General features: G+C 41.5%; 1 protein-coding gene and 1 pseudogene across 1 annotated transcript in view; both read left to right on the forward strand.

Moving 5' to 3' along the window:
- The window catches only part of DARS1 (aspartyl-tRNA synthetase 1), a 74489-nt gene that overhangs the window by 34065 nt on the left and 18648 nt on the right, over positions 1–21776 (forward strand). The window contains exons 5-7 of the mRNA XM_075001548.1: positions 6283–6385; positions 7994–8074; positions 8839–8898. Of these exons, the coding sequence (XP_074857649.1) occupies positions 6283–6385; positions 7994–8074; positions 8839–8898 (244 nt within the window). The remainder of the gene's footprint in view (positions 1–6282; positions 6386–7993; positions 8075–8838; positions 8899–21776) is intronic.
- LOC142016696 (aconitate hydratase, mitochondrial pseudogene) lies at positions 13750–15458 on the forward strand (annotated as a pseudogene).

The raw sequence follows: 21776 nt of genomic DNA on the forward strand, positions 1-21776 counted from the left end.
CTAAAGGGAATCCAGAAGAACTCAATATAGATATGAAGGATCAGGCCCATTCACTTTGAAGTTCTCTGGTTCATATTTGATTTTCCTTCTTTTTGAAGCCATTCCAACCTCACTTTAATTATGCCAATTTTATTTCACATTTTCTTTGTTTGGTTTCTTAAAATGTGTATTGTCCTTCACAGCAGGAGTGCTGCAAGCTTCCTTTTCCTTTTCAAAGTCAAGACTTTATTAGCAACACAGTCAAAACACAGATACAGTATCATATCCCACAGTGCACTGCACATATAAAAGGGAGATTTATCCAAATTTTTGAATCACATATTGTTTGCTATTTAGATACCAGTTGTTCATTTTTTGGCTTTTAGACATTCACTATTTATCAAAAATAATCAGAAACATTTTTTTAACTTTGCAATTTATAGCATTTTGAGCCACAAAGAAGTCCTTAAAGAGTCACATGCAGCTCCAGAGTGCAGGTTGAGACCACAGTGCTAGACAATATTGACTTTCCATGGTCTGCCAGATTCTCTCCAGCACCGGTCAGGTCCCGAGGGTGCCAGACAAGAGAGGTTCAACTGTAGTACATCAGTGCTAGGTATTTTTCATTCAAGTTATATATTTGGTGTTACTAAGTGAGTATGTACTAAGTGAGACTCAATTCTTACCATAGGTTACAGATAATTTACTATACATATAAAATCCATGTATATTCATATACATTTAATTTCAATAAATAAGATTTGGAATTATACATTTGCTAAGGCTTTGTGTGCACTCTCACTTTTGTCAGCAAAACAAGTCAGCTGATCTTAATTAATATGATCCTCCCTTCTGTGCAGAATGTATTTCCTTTGTTATTGTCATAACTTGAAATTTTGAAGGTAGTGAAGGTAGTGAATTGGTAGTGAAGGAAGATTACTCCCCCCTTATTAAAAACTTTAATCTTCAGTTAATATAGCTATACTCACATTTGCCAGACTATCGCTGGTATTGCTATCAGAGTCTATGCAAGGGTGCTAGTATTAAAAGAATATAAGAATGGCCATACTGGGTCAGACATAAGGTCCTTCTAGCCCAGTATCCTGTCTTCCAACAGTGGCCAGTGCCAGATGCCCCAGAGTGAGTGAACAAAGCAGGTAAATCCAGTGATCCCTCCCGTCACCCATTCCCAGCTTCTGACAAACAAAGGCTTGGGACACGATTCATTCCCATCCTAGCTAATAGCCATTGATGGACCAGTCCTACGTGAATTTATCTCATTCTTTTCTGAGCCTGGTTAAAGTCTTGGTCTTCACAACATTTTCTGGCAAGGGGTTTCACAGGTTCACTGTGTGCTGCAAGAAGAAATACATCTTTTTGTATACAAAGTTTTAAATCTGCTACCCATTAATTTCATTTGATGACTCCTTGTTCTTATGTTACAGGAACAAGCAAATAAATTTTCCTACTTCACTTTCTCCATACCTGTCGTGATTTTATAGATCTCTATAATATAGCCCCCTTAGTTTCTTTTTTCCTTAGATGAAAAGTCAGTCACTTTTTTCTCTTCATATGGCACTGGTTCCAAACCCCTAATCATTTTGTTGCCCTTTTCCAAAACTTTTCCAATTCCAAGATATCTTTTTGAGATGGGATGACCACATCTGTATGCAGTATTCAAGATGCAGGTGTACCATGGATTTATACAGAGGCAGTAAGATATTTTCTCTCTCTTTTTTAGTGATTCGTAACAGTTTGCTTTTTTGGAATGCTGCTGCACATTGAGTGCATGGTTTCAGAGAACTCGCACCAATGACTCCAAGATATCTCTCTCTCTCTCACTTTAGTATTAATAGTAAATTAGTCCCCATAATTTAGTATGCATATGTAGGATTATTTTTCCAGTGTACATTAATGTTGATAGAAGAAAAGTAAAATTGATTTGCCATTTTGTTGCCCAGTCACCTGGTTTTATGAGATCCTTTTGAAGCTCTCTGCAGTCTGCTTGGGTTTAATTGTCTTGAGTAGTTCTGTATCGTCTCCAAATTTTGCCATCCCTTTCTCCAGATTATTTATGAATATGTTGAATAGGATTGGTCCCAGTATGGATCTTTGGGGACCACCTCTTTACACTCTGAAAGGTGACCATTTATCCCTATCCTTTGATAACTGGTTAAAACATAGGAAACAGTGCATGAGAGGACTTTCCCTTTTATCCAATGACAACTTACCTTACTTAAGAGTCTTTGGTGATCTTCTGAAAATCTAGGTACACTCTAGCCACTTAGGGACAAACAGTCATGGATAGAGTGCGAAGAGGCACATTATCTCTAGATAGATAGACAGACAGACTCCCCCAGAGCCAGGCAATGAGTTGATGCCGGTGATGCCCCAGAGCTGCTGCCCTCACTGTCACCACCGCCACTGTCACCATGCGCTTTTCCCACTAAGTAGGAATATTACAAATGATGCTAAGCATAGATACCTGTATACAAATGGTGGAAGCGAAGAATGATGACCTTTAGCTTGGAGTAGTATAATGTTGGGCCTTGCCAGTCTTACTTTGAAACCATAAGGCTTGTTATAGAGTATATCAGACCAACCAGATATATCAGTGGACCAACCAGAACTGAAGTCAGCTGCGTGTGGAGTACAGGTTGAACCTCTCTCGCATAGCATCCTGGGGACCTGACCAGTGCCAGAGAAGAGAATTTTCCAGACAATGGGAGGTCAATGTTTTCTAGCACATTACTAGCACTTCCACTGCTTAGTGGGCTCTTAGAAGAAGTTTAGGGGTAAATTAGAGCTAAATAACAGCACAGAACACTGAGAGCCAGGATTGGTGGTTGTAAACAAACTATATGTGTTTTTATTGAAAGAGAAAAGATCTGTAAGCCAGGATATTTAGGTTTTATTCACAGCTTTCACCTGTCAGTTTCTGTTTGAATAATGGGGCATCTTCTTACCTACTTAACAAGAGCTTATGTGAGACTTAAAGCATTTGCAAGCCAGAGTTTTGCTGGCAAATGTGCATTGTTTAGTAATGTGAAAAAGCCACATCCATAACCTACATAGTTACACCAGCAGCCTCTTCCCACACATGTAGGAGTTTGCAGCTTATATAGGCAAAACAGTTCTTTTATAGACTGTTGTTCAGAGAGTTCATACCAGAAAAAAGATCTTGGTTTTTTGGTGTACACTGTATTCACAAGGGCTTTTTTGACAATGTAATTAATAGTTTGTGTGTTGTAGACTAGCTCAAGACTCTTGAATGAATGATTCTTGATTAGCACAGAATAATATTTGTTGTAGTAGCTGCACTGTTTTATATTTTTGTAGGACAGATATTTGGGGCGGGGGGAAACCTTCCCAGTTCATCACCTTCTATCAGCTAGCTAACAGTGGTACACACAGTGAAAATTTGTCTTAGATTAGCTTTGAATCAGAGGTAAATTATATAAAATGTTCATATACTTAGATGCATGAGATGATTATTGTAAAATCTACTATATGAGATGATGGAGTTAATTGTTATGTTCACCATTCTCCAGCATCTCTTCTTATTGTTCAACACCTCAGAGCTTTTATTGTTAATAATGCACATGCTTTAGGTCATATTGTTGAGAAGTGTTTAAAATGTTACAAACTTACTGCTAATGAATCACAAGCATGTTGCCTGTTTCAGTTACAAGTCATGCGGGCTAAACAAATTCAGTCAGCTTTACTTTTCTTCATCCACTAATGGACTTTGCTTCATTTTTGTTATTCTGTTGGCTAGAGTTAATCTTCAGACTATTGCATCAGCTGCTGTATGTGGCATATACATGAGTGCAGACTGGGTATCTGCTATGATGGCATAATTTTTGATCTAGATAGGGACTTCCTGCTCCTTCCTTTCCTCCCTCATAGCTCTGTGTGTCCCTCTTCTGCCCTAGTTGGGTCCTCCAATCTCTTATCTCTTCATGGATGGTTCATTTCTTTATAACTCTCATCTGTAATTGAATTGTGTATGCTTAATTTGTCTGCAGTGGAATTTTAAAAGTTATCAGATGATTCATATGGTAGAATATTTTAAAAAGCTCAGCGTTAGTCTATCCTTGCTCCTATTGAAATCAATGGGAATCAGCAAAAGCGTTTTGCTTTGTTTTTAATATCTAGTGCTGAAGAACAAAGCCTTCAGTAGTCTGTATAAAATGGCCGTGAATACCCACTTTGCTGTGGATTTATTTTCTGTACAGAGTAATGCTGCTTTTTGGTTGATGGTAGTATTGTTTCTTTTCAAAGATGCACAGAAAAGGAAACAAGGCTTTTTGCTGTCTCCTCTATGCTGCTGATTTTAACAAACTGGCAACTAGAAAAGAACATCAAGAAATATTTTGTTTATTGTGTGGAATAGAGTTTGGCAGGCATAAAGGGGAGGGCATGTGTTTTTCAAGATTGTGTTGTTTTAGTTGGTAATTGTCAGGTTCTTTCAGATGGCAAATGACCTGTTTTCCACATTAATGAGTCTGTATTATTGGGTATGTTGGTCAGAATTAGTTGTTCTTTTGGTGACATTTATTAGATTTTTAAGTATACTTGTCCACAACATGACAATAGATAATAAGGGTGAAGAATCTGAACTTCAGAGGAAACTAGCTGTAAACACTGTACATATTTTCCTAGTTCCCAGTCTTCTCTTGTAGTGGACTTTTTGGAAGCTGCTTGGGTAACATAAAATTTAGTTATGTCTCTTCTGAAGCAGATGGAACCATCAGTTTATATTGATCCAGAAACTTCTGGTTAGGTTTAAGCTATATCACTGATGAGAATGAGCATCAAACAAAATAACAGGCCTAAACCCCTAGAAAAAAAATGACTTGTCAATTTGAGATGATTCTTTCAGTTAAATGGCAGAGAATATAATATAAAACAATAGAATCTAAACTTCCTCTCTGATGCCTCATTTATACTACTGCAGGCTGTCGATGTAAGTTACATAACTTCAGCTCTGTGAATATCATAGCTGAAGTCAATGCACGTAGGTCTGCATATGATGATATCTTCACTGCAGTAACTCGGCAGCTGACAGTCTTCTGTTGATTTCACCTACTCGTCTTGTTTTGGTGGAGTGCAGGAGTCAGTGGGAGAGTGCTCAGTGTCCAGTTTTTGTGTCTATACTATGTGCGAAAACGCCCCCACCCCCAGATCAATTGGTGTACCAGAGTCAATGGGAGAGTGCTCAATGGGTGATGTATTGTGTCTATACTTTATGTGATAAATCAGTCCCCACAGGATCAATTGCTGCCTGTTCATCCAGTGGGTAGTGGAGACATGACCCGAGATGAATTTATTTTATCTGGACAGGCATTAGAAAGAAAGGAAGAGTGTATTTGTTTTCTTGGTGCTGGCTTTGCAGTAGTAAAAACAGGCAAATACAAATAATGTGAGTGAATGTGTACCTCTTTGAATTTAAAAGATCATTTAACACAGCTCACCTGTACCTGAAAATAGGGCATTTACAGCATGAGAATATATGTTATCTATCACTGAAGGAAGCTGATGCAACAAAAGACAGGCCAATAAATCCAAAGATGAAGAATGCAAACTCACAGATGCTGGCAGACTAGCTTCTTTTCTATCCCTTTTGCATACCCCAAATTTATGAATCTGAAGGCTAGTATCCCCACCACCCTATCCTGTGTGTAAGACATTTTTTTAACCAAACATAAATGCATATAACCATAATATTAACACGGATGTGTATCCTAATATAGCTTAAATGAGCTTTCTGCTTGATCTTATCAGCCAACACACACACAAGTCTGCAGGTCATCAGTTTAATTCTGACCCTGTTGTTTCTGTAATTTGGGAGACCACTTTTTCAGACTTCAAGCATGCAAAAAGTGCATCCTGCTTTGAAATCTGTTCCTAAAATATGCTTGACTTCATAATCTTCATAATCAATTACAAGTACACAGCGCAATCCTTTTCTTCTTTAAATAAGATAGGAAGGGGCAAAAAAAAAGAACTGAGCAGAATTAGTAGTAACCAAATCTGAAGTGCTGAAGAAATTTCTTTAATTATTACCCTCTCTCCCCAGCCTTCCACCCCAATGTTAATTTTTTGTAGACGGGTGAAAAAAATTAGCAAAGACCTCTTGCTAGCTCAAAACTTGCATATAATAATGACTTTACCTAAAATGATCTAGTTTGTTTTATTGTTCCATTGTTGCATACAGAATGTAGTCGTCTTCGTGGTTGATATCCAGATTAATATTTAAAAGTGTTATGAAATTATTGAACTGCCTATCTCTATTGACAGCATCAACAAAGAGAGCATTGTGGATGTTGAAGGTGTTGTGAGGAAGGTGCATCAGAAAATTGGAGGCTGTACTCAGCAAGATATTGAGCTGCACGTTCAAAGGGTAACATGTTTTTAAGCAAATAGTGTACCGTGGTAATACTTTTTTTTTTAATACAAATTTATAAAAATTGTCAAATTTAAGTTATCAGTAAGATTTATAGATTGGTCTTACAGTAAACTGCATTAAAATACAAACTTTAAATGCTTACACAAAACATGAAGTACTTTTTTTTTAAAGAAAGACATAGAATTTTAAGAATTTGTGGTTTTCATCTTCTCTGTAAAAAGAATCCTCATTTGGATCCATATTTGGAAATTTTTAGCTAGAATACTTTGGCTAGGTTTGGCTTTAATTCCAGTTCTGATTCTTGTCAATAGAAAATTCTACCCATACAAATCTGCCTGTTTCTTCATAGGCATAAACCCAGATTTTTTTTAATGTTTGTTTTAATACAGAAAAACGCAAGTCTTCACTGTGAGGCAGAGGAGCTATGCATTTTATAATGTGTCCCATCTGCAGGAGTAAAGCAGTGGCCTAATGACACTAAAGTGCTGTGGAATACATTTAAGAAAGTACATAAATTCCCCAGAGTTTGCATATTGAGGCTGCAGAAGTGCGGTTTGAATAGAATTACAGTAAACCCTCGATTTAATGGACTAATGGAGGTAAGGGGTGTCCGTTAATGCCAAAAGTCAGTTAAATCCAAATCTGCAGGACCAGCGGGATCTTGCGAGGCACACTAGGTAGGGCTCCATCTGAGAACTGGAAGGAACATAGCAGGCTCAGGAGAAGCGGGAGAGAGAGCTCAGTGGCTTGAGCATTGGCCTGCTAAACTCAGGGTTGTGAGCTCAGTCCTTGAGGAGGTCGTTTAGGGGCCTGGGGGAAATAGATTAAAGGGCCCATTAAAGCAAGGGTTTACTGTAGTATTTAACACTTACATGGCATCTTTCACCAAAAGGATACATAAGCATTTCAAAAACTATACATGCACAAACTACTCCATCTTGGGGGTGGAGTTCAGCAACCAACTAGTGTGTAACACATTATACAGGTGCAGTGGGAAGGTACAGTTTAGCTAAGGATACTGAAGAAAGCCTCTCAATTTACTAAAAATTCCATGAAATTTGCTTTACTAATGTTGCAAATCATGCAGGCTGTGGATTTTTATGACGAAAATGTCACACATGCCTCACCATATATTTAGAGTATAAGCTGAGGGACTGTCTTTTAATTTGTGTTTGTGCAGTGTCTAATTGGGACTTCTAGATACTGTGATGTTGCCCATATAATAATACTTTAATACCACATGGGCATGTGTTTATTCACTCACAAAGGAAAAGGACTGATGATCTCTCATGTTCTAAAAGCTCAGTCATAACTGGCACCTTCAGGAAGTGACTCCTTGATTTGCTTACCTTAGAAAATGATATGAAATGCATTGTTTCCTGGTTTTGGAGGAAGTAAATGATACTAAGTGTTCCCAGCACAACGATGAGAGTAACACCAAATAAACATCTCCCTCCTTTGACTGTTTGAGTAAAATCACACACATTCAGTTAACGATTTATGCAAACACTGTTTCATATTGATGCCAGAAATACCCTTTTGTAAATCACACCTTGTTTTGAACCGGGTTTTATGCTATTTCTGTTACTGTCTCACTTTCAGATCTATGTGATCAGTTTGGCTGAGCCCCGACTGCCTTTGCAGCTGGATGATGCCATTCGAGCTGAGGTGGAAGGAGAAGAGGTGATGTTTTTTGTCCTTAACGTACCTGGGAATGTATTTGTAGTTGAGCAAAAACTTGTAAGCACTTCTTTAGGCAGTGATTTTTGCTTTTTGGCTTTTATGTAACTTTTTGGCTTTTATGGAACTTCCTTTACATCCAGATCATGTTTGTTTCCATGATCATGTTACACCAAACAGCCATGTTTGTTTCCAGAAACCTTCTCATCAGTGTGATACTTGCTCTGGTACGGAGAGTAGTCAGAGCTATCTAATTTGCAGACACTATTCTTTGTACCAATTAGTGTTACAGGATCTCATTCTGAAACAGTACTTGTGCATGTTTCATGTTTTCGCAGTCCTGGAAGTTAGTTTATGCATTGTATCCATTGTGAAAGGCCACATCTTGAACACTCGTGATCACAAAGGGAACAAAGAACTGGTCATAGATTGCAGGACCCAAAGAGAACACTGTGATCATCTACTCCCATCTCTTGTGTAACCTGGGCCATGGAATTATTCCGCAAAATAACTGCTTTTGAACTAGAGCATATAATTCTAAAATAAAATAAAATAAAATAATACAGTCTTGACTGAGACATTGTCAGAGATGGAAGATCCACCACAAATCTTGTTTGAATTATTCTATTAAATCTCTGAAAATAGCATTAGATATCCTTCCGCTGACTTTGCAAATACTCCTCTTCCAAAGTAGCATTTTTCACTCTATAGAATGTATTACTTTTTGTGTATATATTTTCATTATATACTATTGTACAATTGTTTAGGAAGGAAGAGCTACCGTAAACCAAGATACACGGTTGGACAACAGAGTCATTGATCTGCGGGTAAGGAAAGGGTTATGTTAACTGCAGCAATTGAGAGCTTAAATATCCATGAGAAGACCAGGATTTGAATTTATTATTCTGAGCTCATGTTAACTGAAATAATATTAGGGAGCAGTGGGGAAATTGCACTGGTACTATTTGTGCTAAACATATGTACTTGGATTAAATTCCTACCAAGATTTCAGTATTTTGTGATATGACTCTACATGGATTTTAAACACTGTCCATGTCCTCTTAGATGTCTGATTGACATGGAATTCCAAAGAGTCAGGTAAGAAAGTACTCTGTGAATACAAGATAACACACTGAGGACTCAAAAGCATTTGGGGATGTAAAGCAGAGATGTATGTGGCTCAATTAACTCATTTTAACTTGAGATCTTGGTCAAGATTTAAATTAAGGCTCTCTGACTTCAAAGATTAGATCCATTTTGTAACTAATCCTCACTTGTATGTGTCTGAGAAGCACGGACAACTATAGTTGGGAAAAGAAAATGACAGACCTCTGAGAATAATACTATATATTTACCAGTGCTCCCTCAGAATAATTGTTATTCCTGTTTGTTACATCATCTAAATTACTGGGGTCCTGTGTGAAATTTTCCAGGAAACCTCTAAAGTCAAACAGAACTTCAATGCAAAGTTTTACACTAAAAAGCAGGTGGCTTTTATTTACAAACAGTCCAAGAAGAAATGGTGGTAGTTATTTACATTACAGTGTCTTTGGGACTAACACGTCATTTTTGTAATTGACTCTAAGTAATCAGTACTGTACAATTAACATAACGCATATAAATTTATCTTTTAAATGAGATTCAAATTCTAGCATTTATTTTAACTCTCAAGTGAAAATATATTAGTATGTTAGTTTTAGTAGTTCTAATTCTACCAGACAGTTTGGTGCTGATAAGCTTCTCAGACGACCAACATTGGAAAAGTAAGGATGTCAGCATCTTAAAATTGAGGTGTGTTTGTAGTGTGGTGTGGGGAAACCTGCAAAGAGATAGTTTTTTGTCAAGAACTATCAGTATCGCTCATTAGTAAGTACAGCATGTATTTATTCCACCCCTTCCCCTCGAAAAAGACAAAATACCAAACGTGAGATTAAACTTTTAAGGAGTGATGACTGATCTACAAAGTGGCAGTGGCAGTGGTTTTTCCAGAGGAAAAACAAGGAGTTTTTTTTGTTTGTTTGGAGAGGATGGGAGAGAACTTTAGCTACATGTACACAACTAATTAATAATAAAGCCTGAATTAAATACTGTACATGCCCTTCCTAAATTTAGATCTGGCGAATGGTGACCTACAGCTAGGACGCGTTTTAATTAACAAAATACCAAGATGACTGAATAGAGATCACTCAGGTTATGTAAAAAATGGCGTTCCTTTGAAATATACTGTTTTGAACCCAAAAAAAGCATAATAAGACCTCACTTTAGAAATATAAGAATCCTTAAATGTGGCACGTAATTTGATAGGATCAGTTCTGGGTCCTGTTCTGTTCAATATGTTCATTAATTATTTAGGTGAGGAGTGGAGAATCTATGTTCCATGGGGTTGTTCCTGCCTCCAGGCTCTGACGTGGCTCTGCACCAGGAACAGCAGCTCAGGGAAGCTCTTTTCCCCAGGATGCTTGCAGGCTCTATCCTGTTGCTCCCATTGTCCAGCATTTCCAGCTAATGGGAATGGCAGGGGGAGTGACTGCCCATGCATGGCACTGTGGAGTCATCTGGGCACACCCTGCCTTCAACGCTGCTCCATGTAGGCACCCCAATTCCTACATCCTACCAGCCCCCGTCCTGACTGTCCTGCACCCACACAGACCCTGCACCCTACTTCCCCTTCCCACTGACACTCTTCATGTCCACCCCTAGCCTTCTCCTGCACTGTACCTCCCCCCCCCGAGACACCACAACCCTATCCTCAGCCCATTCCTTCTCCCCTCCACCCACCCCACTTCTCAGCAACCCCTTTCTCACACACTGAGCCTCTCATTTTTGTCCGCACCTTGGAGCATAAAATCTACTAGCCCTAGGCCCCCAGAAGAGTTAATTTGGCCCTGAAGTGAAGTCCTGAGCCTGCGTTCTGCAAAATTTTAAGATGGGTCTTGAGAGAAAAATATCTTGTTGGCCAGATCATGGGGAGGAATAGTCTTCTAAACTAAATGCCTCCCCCTCCAAAAAAAATTCTGGTGCAATCGGAAATGCATTGGGGAGTGGAAAAAAATGTGTAGAACAGTTTTGCAGTTAGATAAACAGGCTAAGGTTTCCACCTTGGACTTTTACATTTCAGGTGCTAGCTTGTTCTAAATTTACGGAAATGAAGGAGCGAACATTTTGGTTAAGATTCTTTAAAGTGTAGTTAGGGATGAAACACCTGATAAGTAAGCATAATAAATTAAAGTTCAGCCCAGGCTTCTTAGAAAATAGGGATATGAGTGTGGAGAAAATTACTTAGGTAGATTAAGTGGCCCTATCATCTGAGTAGGTTTCTGCTTAGCTGTAATCTCAGGTGTGATCTAATGATTGTGAGAAACATATGCAGCTGAGGGACCGCTTCAGGCCCATGGCCTTGATGACAATAAAAGTAGATACTGCAGATTCAACCTCTCTAGTCTGGCACACTTTCATCTGGCAACATCCGTAATCCAGTATGATTTTAGTTAACCAGATGACTGTTTATCATGGGTGTGGCCAGCTTTCCTGTGATCCCATAAAGTTTGTATACAGCTACCAGTCCAGGCTCTCACTGTTCTGTGTTGTTACTTAACTGTAATTTACCCCTAGCTGTCTTCTAAGAGCCCAGTAAGCAGTGGAAGTGTTGGCAATGTGCTAGACAATATGGACCTCCCATGGTCTAGCAGATTCTCTTGTTCAGCACCAGTCAGGTCCCCAAGGGTGCTGGACTAGAGAGGTTCAGCTCTGTACTTTTAAAGTTTGATCTTTGACTTTTTGCCACATATGCCATTTTAAAATTATGTGTCAGGGAAGAAAATTATTTAAATAATTTAAAAGCATTGCTTTCTAAAACAGCAACTTTCATAGGCAGCCATGAGCTGTTCTGAGCACTGTACATAAATATAATTTGAAGAGCTAGTGGGAGGTGAATAGAGAAACAATGTATCCGAGATTGGACTTGGTATCTATTTTGGCATCTATTTTGTGTTACTGTGATAGGATTCAAAATGTTAAGTCAATATTTGGTTAACTACTCTAGAATTGGAATCATAAGAATAGGCATGTTTGAGACTTTTCTGTCTTTTCACCTCCCACCTCTTACATATGTACACTTACACGTGCTATTCAGAGAATACCTGCTCTTTGTTTTCGTAAATACAATAACTCCTTTAAGTTATCCCGATCTACTTTGCTTCATTGTGATATTGCTTTGTCTATTAGACCACATGTCATGGCTGCCTGCTTTGTCCACTACCTACAGAGTTGTCTGAAGAAGCAGTCTGTCCCATAGGTGCGTGAACTAGGTATGCAGGGGTGGGGTGGTGCAGCACTGCTGGGCTTCCAGCTGAGCTCCTGGATGGCTCTGTTGCCAGCCCTATGTGCCCAGCAGTTTTGCAGCTGGCTACACAGAACCAGGGGAAGGAGAACAGTGGTAAGGAGGGGGATTTCAGTGCCCTGGCTCTTAAAAATGTTGCCGTGCTACTAGCCTGTCCTTATGGGAATTTGGTATTGGTATTTGGTATTTGTCAGCCTCCCATCAGCTCCCCTAAGTTGCCTGTAAGATACGTAGCTGAGCAGATGTGTATGGGGGCTGGGGGGGGGGGGCAGGAGTGGGAGAAGTAGAGGTGGGTGACGGCAGGATGTTCCCCTCCATTGAATCATTGCACTCAATGCCCCATTTCTGCAGAAGATGTGTTCATGGCCATTGCTGGGCATCTATTCTGTTTCCTCCCTCATGCCTCATCCATGCTGCCTCCAGAGTGTGTGTTTACATTAACCGACATGTTGACCCTTCAGGGCTCAGCCAAGTGCTAAGACATCATTTGACAGCAAGACATTCCCTGGGAAATATTATACACTCTGATTCTGCCATTTCAACCAAGCTTCACAATCATGATTGCTGTGTACTGTATTAAATTGTTTAAATATTATACTGTATATGTGTATACTGCCTTTTGTCCACTGAAAAAAAATTCCGGGGAGCCTAACCTGGGCTCCTCTGTCCCCCATTTACGTTAATTCTGATGGGGAAATTGAATTCACTTAAACTAGCATTTTTCAGGAACCACAACTACAATGGTAAGTGAAGTTTCTGTAATACAGCCAAAACTGTTAAAAAGTGCATTATGATGGGAAAACTGAGGTGGCAAAGTTTGGAGATGATACTAAACTGCTCAAGATGGTTAAACCCAAAACAGACTGTGAAAAACTTCAAAAGGAGCTCACAAAACCGAGTGATTGGGCAACAAAATGGCAAATGAAATTTAATGTGGATAAATGTAAAGTAATGCATATTGGGAAAAAAAACCCCAACTGTACATACAATATGATGGGGGCTAATTTAGCTGCATCTAATCAGGACAGAGATGTTGGAGTTATCCTGGATAGTTCTCTGAAAACATCCACATAGGCTACGTCAACACTAGCCAAAAACTTTTAAATGGCCATGCAAATGGCCATTTCGAAGTTTACTAACGAAGCACTGAAATACATATTCAGCGCCTCGTTAGCATGCGGGCGTCCGCGGCACTTCGAAATTGACGTGACTTGTCCAGACGGGGCTCCTTTTCGAAAGGACCCCGGCTACTTCAAAGTCTCCCTATTCCCATCTGCTCATAGGAATAAGGGGACTGGAAACCCAGATCGGGAATCATTTACCAGATCATCTTGGAGAACTATGCATACCCTGGGGTTTTGCTCATTGGTACAGATTCTCACATGCCCAGTGGAGGTGGCCTGGGTGGAATCTGCATAGGAGTAGGTGGAGCTGATGCAGTAGATGTCATGGCAGGCATCCCCTGGGAGCTCAAATGCCCAAAGGTTATTGGCATAAAACTGACGGGCAGGCTGTCAGGCTGGAGCTCTCCTAAAGACGTGATCCTGAAAGTGGCTGGCATCCTCACAGTGAAAGGTGGCACAGGTGCCATCATTGAGTATCGTGGGCCTGGTGTGGACTCCATCTCCTGCACGGGAATGGCAACTATCTGTAACATGGGGGCAGAGATTGGTGCCACCATCTCCCTTTTCCCATACAACCACCGAATGAAGAAATACTTGAGCAAGACTGGACGAGCTGAAATTGCTGCTTTGGCAGACGAATTCCAGGGACACTTGGTGCCAGATGCCGGCTGTGAATATGACCAGCTAATTGAAATTAACCTCAGTGAGCTAAAACCACATATCAGTGGACCTTTCACACCAGACTTGGCGCACCCTGTGGCGGATATCGGCACCATGGCTGAAAAGGAGGACTGGTCAGTAGATATTAAAAGTTGGTCTGATTGGCAGCTGCACCAATTCAAGCTATGAGGACGTGGGGCATGCTGCTGCTGTGGCAAAGCAGGCACTAGCGCGTGGGCTGAACTGCAAGTCTCAGTTCACTGTCACGCCTGGCTTGGAGCAGATCCGAGCCACCATTGAGAGGGATGGCTATGCCAAAATCCTGCGGAATGTCGGAGGGGTGGTCCTTGCCAATGCCTGTGGACCATGCATTGGGCAGTGGGACAGGAAAGACATCAAGAAAGGAGAGAAGAACACAATTGTTACATCCTGTAACAGAAATTTCACTGGCCACAATGATGCTAACCCAGAGATGCATGCATTTGTGATCTCTCTAGAGATTGTCACAGCCTTGGCTATTGCTGGTACCCTGAAATTTAATCCTGAAACAGACTCACTGACTGGCACTGATGGGAAGAAGTTTAAACTAGAAGCGCCTGATGCAGATGAGCTGCCCACATTGGAGTTTGACCCAGGCCAGGACACCTATCAGTACCTCTCCAAAGACAGCAGTGGGCAGCATGTGGATGTTAGCCCCACCAGCCAGCCCTTGCAGTTTCTTGAGTCCTTCGATGAGTGGGATGGCAAGGATCTGGAAGACTTGCTGATCCTCATCAAGGTAAAAGGGAAATGCACTATAGATCACATCTCTGCCGCTGGTTCCTGGCTCAAATTCCGTGGCCACTTGGACAATATCTCTAACAACCTGCTGATCGGAGCCATCAATATTGAGAATGGTAAAGCCAACTCTGTGCAGAATGCATTAACCCAGGAATATGGGCCAGTCCCAGACACAGCCCACTACTACAAGAAAAATGGCATCAAATGGGTGGTTGTTGGGGATGAAAACTATGGTGAGGGATCCAGTCGGGAGCACGCAACCTTGGAACCACGTCACCTGGGAGGCAGAGCCATCATCACAAAGAGCTTCTCCAGGATTCATGAAACCAACCTCAAGAAACAAGGCCTGCTGCCTCTAACTTTTGCTGACCCAGCTGACTACAACAAGATTCATCCTGTAGACAAGCTGAGCATTGTGGGTCTGGCAGTACCTCATCTCAAAAAAGATGTATTGGAAAAGTTCAGGAAAGGGCAACTAAAATGATTAGGGGTTTGGAACTGGTCACCTATGAAGAGAGATTAAAGAGACTAGGTTGTTTCAGATTAGAAAAGAGGAGACTAAGGTGGGGATATGATAGAGGTATAAAACATTATGAGTGGTGTTGAGAAAGTGAACAAGGAAAAAAATTATTTACTTGTTCCTATAATATAAGAACTAGGGGACACCAAATGAAATTAATGGGCAGCAGGTTTAAAATAAATAAAAGGAAATTCTTCTTTACACAGCACACAGTCAAAATGTAGAACTCCTTGTCAGAGGAGGTTGTTAAGGCTAGGACTATAACAGGGTTTAAAAAGAGTTAGATAAATTCATGGAGGTTATGTCTATTAATGGCTATTAGCCAGGATGGGTAAGGAGTGATGTCCCTAGTTTCAATCAGAAGCTGGAGATGGATGGGAGGCGAGAGATCATTACCTATTCAGTTCACTCCCTTTGGGGCATCTGGCATTGGCCACTGTCTGCCAACAGGATACTGGGCTAGATGAACCTTTGGTCTGATTGAGTATGGCCATTCTTATGTTCTTATGACAGAATATGCCCTTGTTTTCAGAAGCAGCACACTATTGTAAAAATGTGTACAAGATATATCTTGAGATATTATCTTAAAATTCATAACTTACTAATCAGTAATATCATGCCAAAATGTACATAGCAAAATTATGAACCTGTTTCTCAGATAAGTCTGGGGAGTATCAAAATTACTCCAGGACAAAGGGAAGCCAGTTGTCAACAAGGCTGTTGACCATTACCCGCTAAGTGGACATTTTTTGGCAATAAAGGGGGCAGAGACAAAAATCTACTTCATAACGAAAAATAGCATGTGGTTTATTAGATTTGCATGTTGCTTTGCTCCGAACTGAAAATGCTTCTCAAAAGGGAAAGAGGTCAGGATTTTAAAAATCAGGGGCAGATACACTAAGCCATTCCGCCTGTCTTTCGCTGACATAGCACCAAAGAAGGCAAAGGAAAATAGCTGCTCAACTCAGAGTGGGAGTGTGGATCCTGAACTGAAAGTTTGGTCAGTAATCTGCTGGGACGTGTGCGGAGAAGCTTGCAACTAAGATAGTTGGTTAAGTAGATAACAGTGAGTGGGGTTTTTTTGTTTGTTTTGGGGAACTATTTCCAACTTTTATGCCTCATTCCTTACACTAAAAATCTATCTCTTTGCAGTTAATAAATTTGTAGTGCTTTATCTGAATCCATGTATTTAAATTGAAGTGTCTGGTTAACTGTTTAAAACAATAAGAAAATGTATTGTTCCCTTAAAGAATAATGAACTAAATATATTTGTAAGACCCTGGAGAGGGCTGGGTAGTACGGGACAAGGATCTAGGCGGGTGTGTGTATTGGGGATTGTGCTGCAGGATAACGCAAGCTGCAATTATACACAGACATGCAGGGTGTGACTTATGTGCTACACTGCTGTTTGTGAGCAACAGGTAGGAACAACTTCTGCAAGGAATTAGTCAGTCAGGGTTTTTGGGCAGAGATCACACTGCCTCCCACTAGTCACAACTGTACTCCAATATTTCACAGTCTTTTTTCAAGAACTGTTAAATAAAAAGAGAACTATAAACAGTTCAAAGACAGATTCAGGGTTCTGCTTTGGGGGACATCTCTGTCTGGAGAAAATCAGTTCAAGCTCACTATAGTTTAATGACCGACTAAATCCTGTATTCCTTACTCAGGCATAATGGCCTGTAACTCCAACAGGAGTCTTATAGAACATGAAATTTGGCTCAAATCACACAGGTCATTTAGCATCTCTGCTTCTGTAGTTAGGTCTGATTACGTACATCTTACATGCCCACACAGACCTTCATTAAGTCTGATTCACAGAATCAGTTATACTGTAGTGGGTTTTTTTTTTCAGAGCAGTGTACTGACATTAAGCATGGGGCCTGTAGTATGATTGAGATATGTGAGCAAATTATTTGACAGTCCAAGTGCACACTGATTTAAATATGATACATGCTGAATTTCTCTAAGTACACGCTCATCTGGCAACATCCTTAGCCTGGCATGATTTTAGTTAGCCAGATGACCACGTTTCCCATGGTTTCAAAGTTTGTTTACAGCCACCAGTCCTGGCTCTCATGTTCTCTGCTGTTGTTTAGCTCTCATTTCCCCTAAATGTCTTCTAACACCTCAGAAATCAGTGAAAATGGTAGTAATGCAGCTAGACAATATTGACCTCCCCGGTCTGGCACATTCTCTTGTTTGGCACCAGTCAGGTCTGAAGGGTGCCAGACGAGAGAGGTTCATTCAGCCTGTACTTTCAAAATATTCAGTGGCTTTATGCCGGACTTCAGTGTATTATACATTCAGTTTTCACATTACAGACAGTAGATGTAAGTTTTCCTGAAAGTGACTCGTAAGCAAGAATGTAGAAGCAGATGTGTATTTTCTTTTATTCTAATGGAGATTAGTTGGGAGCAAAGGTGTAATACCGTCTCTAGAATTTTAAAAACAAAGTTCAAACTCTTATTGAGTGCCACTAAGCTCTTAGTATGCTGTTTGAGAGACTGGAGACATTTTAATATCCAAAGCATAACAGTGAATATGAAATTAATATTCTTCTTTGAGTGGTCCCTGTGGGTGTTCCACAGTAGGTGTCGGGCTCACCCCGGCACCGCAGATGGGAGATTTCTAAGCTGTGTCTCATCGGATTGCGCATGTGCTGATCCTTTGCTGATCCTTCGCGTGCTTTTGGTCGTGCTAAATCTGGTCCACGGCAGTTCCTGTCAATCGTCAGTGGCTGCAGACGGATTTCGCTTTGGCTCCAATGCCTAAGACAGATAAATGCGTTATTAGTTACCATTGTTAGTTCTTTTTGTTAAAAATTGTTCTCTTACAAACTGTTCTTAAAATTATTCCCATATATAGTTTAAAAAAAATAAAAGGAGAGAGAGAGAAAGAGAGAGAGAAGGAGCAGCCGCTTCTGCGGCCTGCTTATCTCTACAGTAGACTGTTGAACTTTATCTGTTTAGTAGCTGTTACGTACCCTCATTAAAGTACATGTTGTTAAGTACTTCTAAGAAAGAGATGTCCCTGGCGGGTTTTAAGAAGTGCGACTCATGCCGCGAAGCTATGCCTGCCTCCAATGGCCATAGCAAATGTATTCGTTGTCTGGGAGAGACCCATGTCCCACAGAAATCTCCTCACTGCTCTAAGCTGACAGCCAGAGCAAGAAAGGACAGGGAAATGAGACTGAAAATGATTTTATTTGACAAAGCTCTTCAGCCTGAGCCATCTGAGACACCCCAAGGGGAAGGGCTCTTGGGGCCACACAAGTGGAAGGCAGCCTCTTTGACCTCCATGTGTAAGAAGAAGAAAATATCCCCTATTTGATCCTTGCCGGTACTGCCTGCGAGCAGGATGAGTGAGGCACACAGCCGGGAAGAGCTTGCTGTTAAGGGCAGTGCAGAGGCCGGAGAACATAAGACAGTGCCTGAGGCTCAGACTGGTACAGAGGCGGCACCAAGGATCCTGGAGGCATCTAAATGGCAGGCACCGAGACTCCTGGCACTGAGAGCACCGGAACCAGGCACACCTGGAGACCACTGTACGTGTGGAACCACAGGCAGAGGTACCAGGCGTGGCACTGCCAGCACGGATACCTGCACCAAGATCTCAGGCACGGGACTTAACACATGCATCGGCTCCAACTAAGCAGTCTCACGAACTGGGAAAGGCAAGGTCTAAAACTCAGCACTGAAATCCATCGCTGGATTTTCTCATCATGCCACACTCTCCCAGTTCTCCTCCTGAAGTGTACATGCCAAATGGCCATTAACACTGCCATCCCCCTTTCTAAGACCTCCATCTTCACTTCTACGGCCACCTTCTCCCTGGCTCAGGCTCCTCTCACCTGTCGTCTCACAGGAGCTGCACAAACATCTTTACAGAGCCTCTCCTCCGATGTCCACATCATCCAGGAGATCACACTCCTCTCACTGAAAAGTTTTGAGTATGAGCTTTTGTGAGCGCAGACTCACTTAATCAGATGCTGGTCTTGGAAATCTGCAGGGCCAGGTATAAATAAGCAGAGCAAGGGTGGGGTTAACAAGGTTAGCTCAGTCAGCAAGGGTGAGGCTTACTACCAGCAGTTGATCGGAAGGTGTGAACACCAAGAGAGGGGAAGCTGCTTTTGTATTTAGCCAGCCATTCGCAGTCTTTGTTTAAGCCTGAGCTGAGGGTGTCGAATTTGCAGATGAATTGTAGCACAGAAATTTCTCTTTGGAGTCTGGTCCTGAAATTTCTTTGCTGTAGGATAGCTACTTTTAAGTCTGCTACTGTGAAAAGAATAAATGCACACAAATCAGATATCAGAAATGGCAATATACAAAAACCCGTAGGAGAGCACTTCAATCTCCCAGGCCACACAGTAGCAGACTTAAAAGTAGCTATCCTACAGCAAATTCGACGCCCTCAGCTCAGGCTTAAACAAAGACTGCGAATGGCTGGCTAAATACAAAAGCAGCTTCCCCTCTCTTAGTGTTCACACCTCCAGATCAACTGCTGGTAGTAAGCCTCACCCTTGCTGACTGAGCTAACCTTGTTATCCCCACCCTTGCTCTGGCTTATTTATGCCTGGCCCTGCAGATTTCCAAGACCAGCATCTGATGAAGTGAGTCTGTGCTCACGAAAGCTCATGCTCAAAACTTTTCTGTTAGTGTATAAGGTGCCACAGGACCCTTCGTTGCTGTTACAGATCCAGACTAACACGGCTACCCCTCTGGCACTTGACTCCTCTCACTGTTACAGATACAGACATCACTCACGTTCTAGATCTTTGTCACCAGGTCCATGTCCTTGCTATTACAGTCACTCGTATCATCGCTAAGATTACCAGCACCGAGGCTACTCAAGGTCAAAAGATAGATCCTTGCACCAATGCTCATCATACAGACAGTTTTCACCCCTTTCTTTGAAGGGGACACATATCCTTCCACCTGGGATGGGTCCAGAGTCAACCATAGACCTCCCGCTGGAATCTTTAGGAGAACAGGCACTGGAAGTGTGCGAGGAACATGTAGAAGCATGTCAGACTGATGCCTCCTCGTCCTCCCCAGACGAAGTGGTTGTCCCAGGAGATATATCTCCCCTGGACGATCTTAAACAATTTCAGGAACTCTTTAAAAGGGTAGCGCAGTCCCAAGACATACAGGTGGCAGAGGTACAGGAAAAGCAACATAAGCTCCTTAAAAATCTAAGACCTCCTACATCATCAAAAATTGCCATTCCACTAGATGAGGCCATCATGGAGGCTGCCACAAACATCCAGCAGACCCCAGCTTCTTTTCCACCTACCAACAAACAGGCGGACAAAAAGGGGGATGGAGTTTTTGTTTAACCACCCCCAACCGGACTCCCTTGTGGTGGAGTCCTCTCATCACAGATCAAAGACACCGCAGTACAAATCCACGGGGTCTGACAAGGACACAAAGAAACTGGACTTATCTGGGAGGAAGGTATATTCATCCTCCACCCTACCGTTACCTATGGCCAGTTATGCTGAGCATCTATCTAACCATAATTTCGACAATTATACAAGATTTACTTCTCTCATGGACTTCCTTCCCAATGATAAAAAGCTGGTTTTGAAGGCAATAGTCCAGGAAGGCTACGCAGCCTAGCATACAGGTGTCCAAATTGCATTAGATGTGGCAGACACAGAAGCATGCTCTACAGCCACCGCAGTGGTAATGCGGGAAGAGTCGTGGCTCCAAACATCCAGCATCCCTAAAGACCTACAAATGAAAATTGAAGACCTTCCCTTTGATAGGGCAAAGCTGTTTGCCGAATCCACAGACTTGGTCCTCCGCTCCAGCAAGGACTCGAGAACAACGCTCAGAACGCTGGGTATGTACACCCCTCCTTACAGGAGGAAGAGATTCACCAGCAACATTATACCTACCAATATGAGCACCCGCAGTACCAGCAAGGCTCCTATCAAAGGCGCCGCCAACAGCAACAACAACAAAGGCCACCCAGGCGGCGCCCCCAGCAAGGCCGTACATCAGTATCATAAACTGCTAGGCAGCAAGTTTGACTATTGTGTCAAGGACTGCAACATCACAAACATCCTTTAGTGCCAGCCACAACATATGTTCCACCACCACCTCGGACCATTCTGCCGTCAGTGGGAAAGTATCACTGCGGACAAATGGGTACTGGAAATTGTTGCCATGATGTACACCATCCCATTCTGCTCCATCATCATCATCAATAACCATGGGCTCAGCGCTCGTTGGTGTCTGATGCCTCTCTCACTGTTTCCTTCCATCTTTCCCTATC

This window comes from Carettochelys insculpta, chromosome 8, assembly GCF_033958435.1.
Source record: "Carettochelys insculpta isolate YL-2023 chromosome 8, ASM3395843v1, whole genome shotgun sequence".
Classification (NCBI taxonomy): Eukaryota; Metazoa; Chordata; order Testudines; family Carettochelyidae; genus Carettochelys; species Carettochelys insculpta.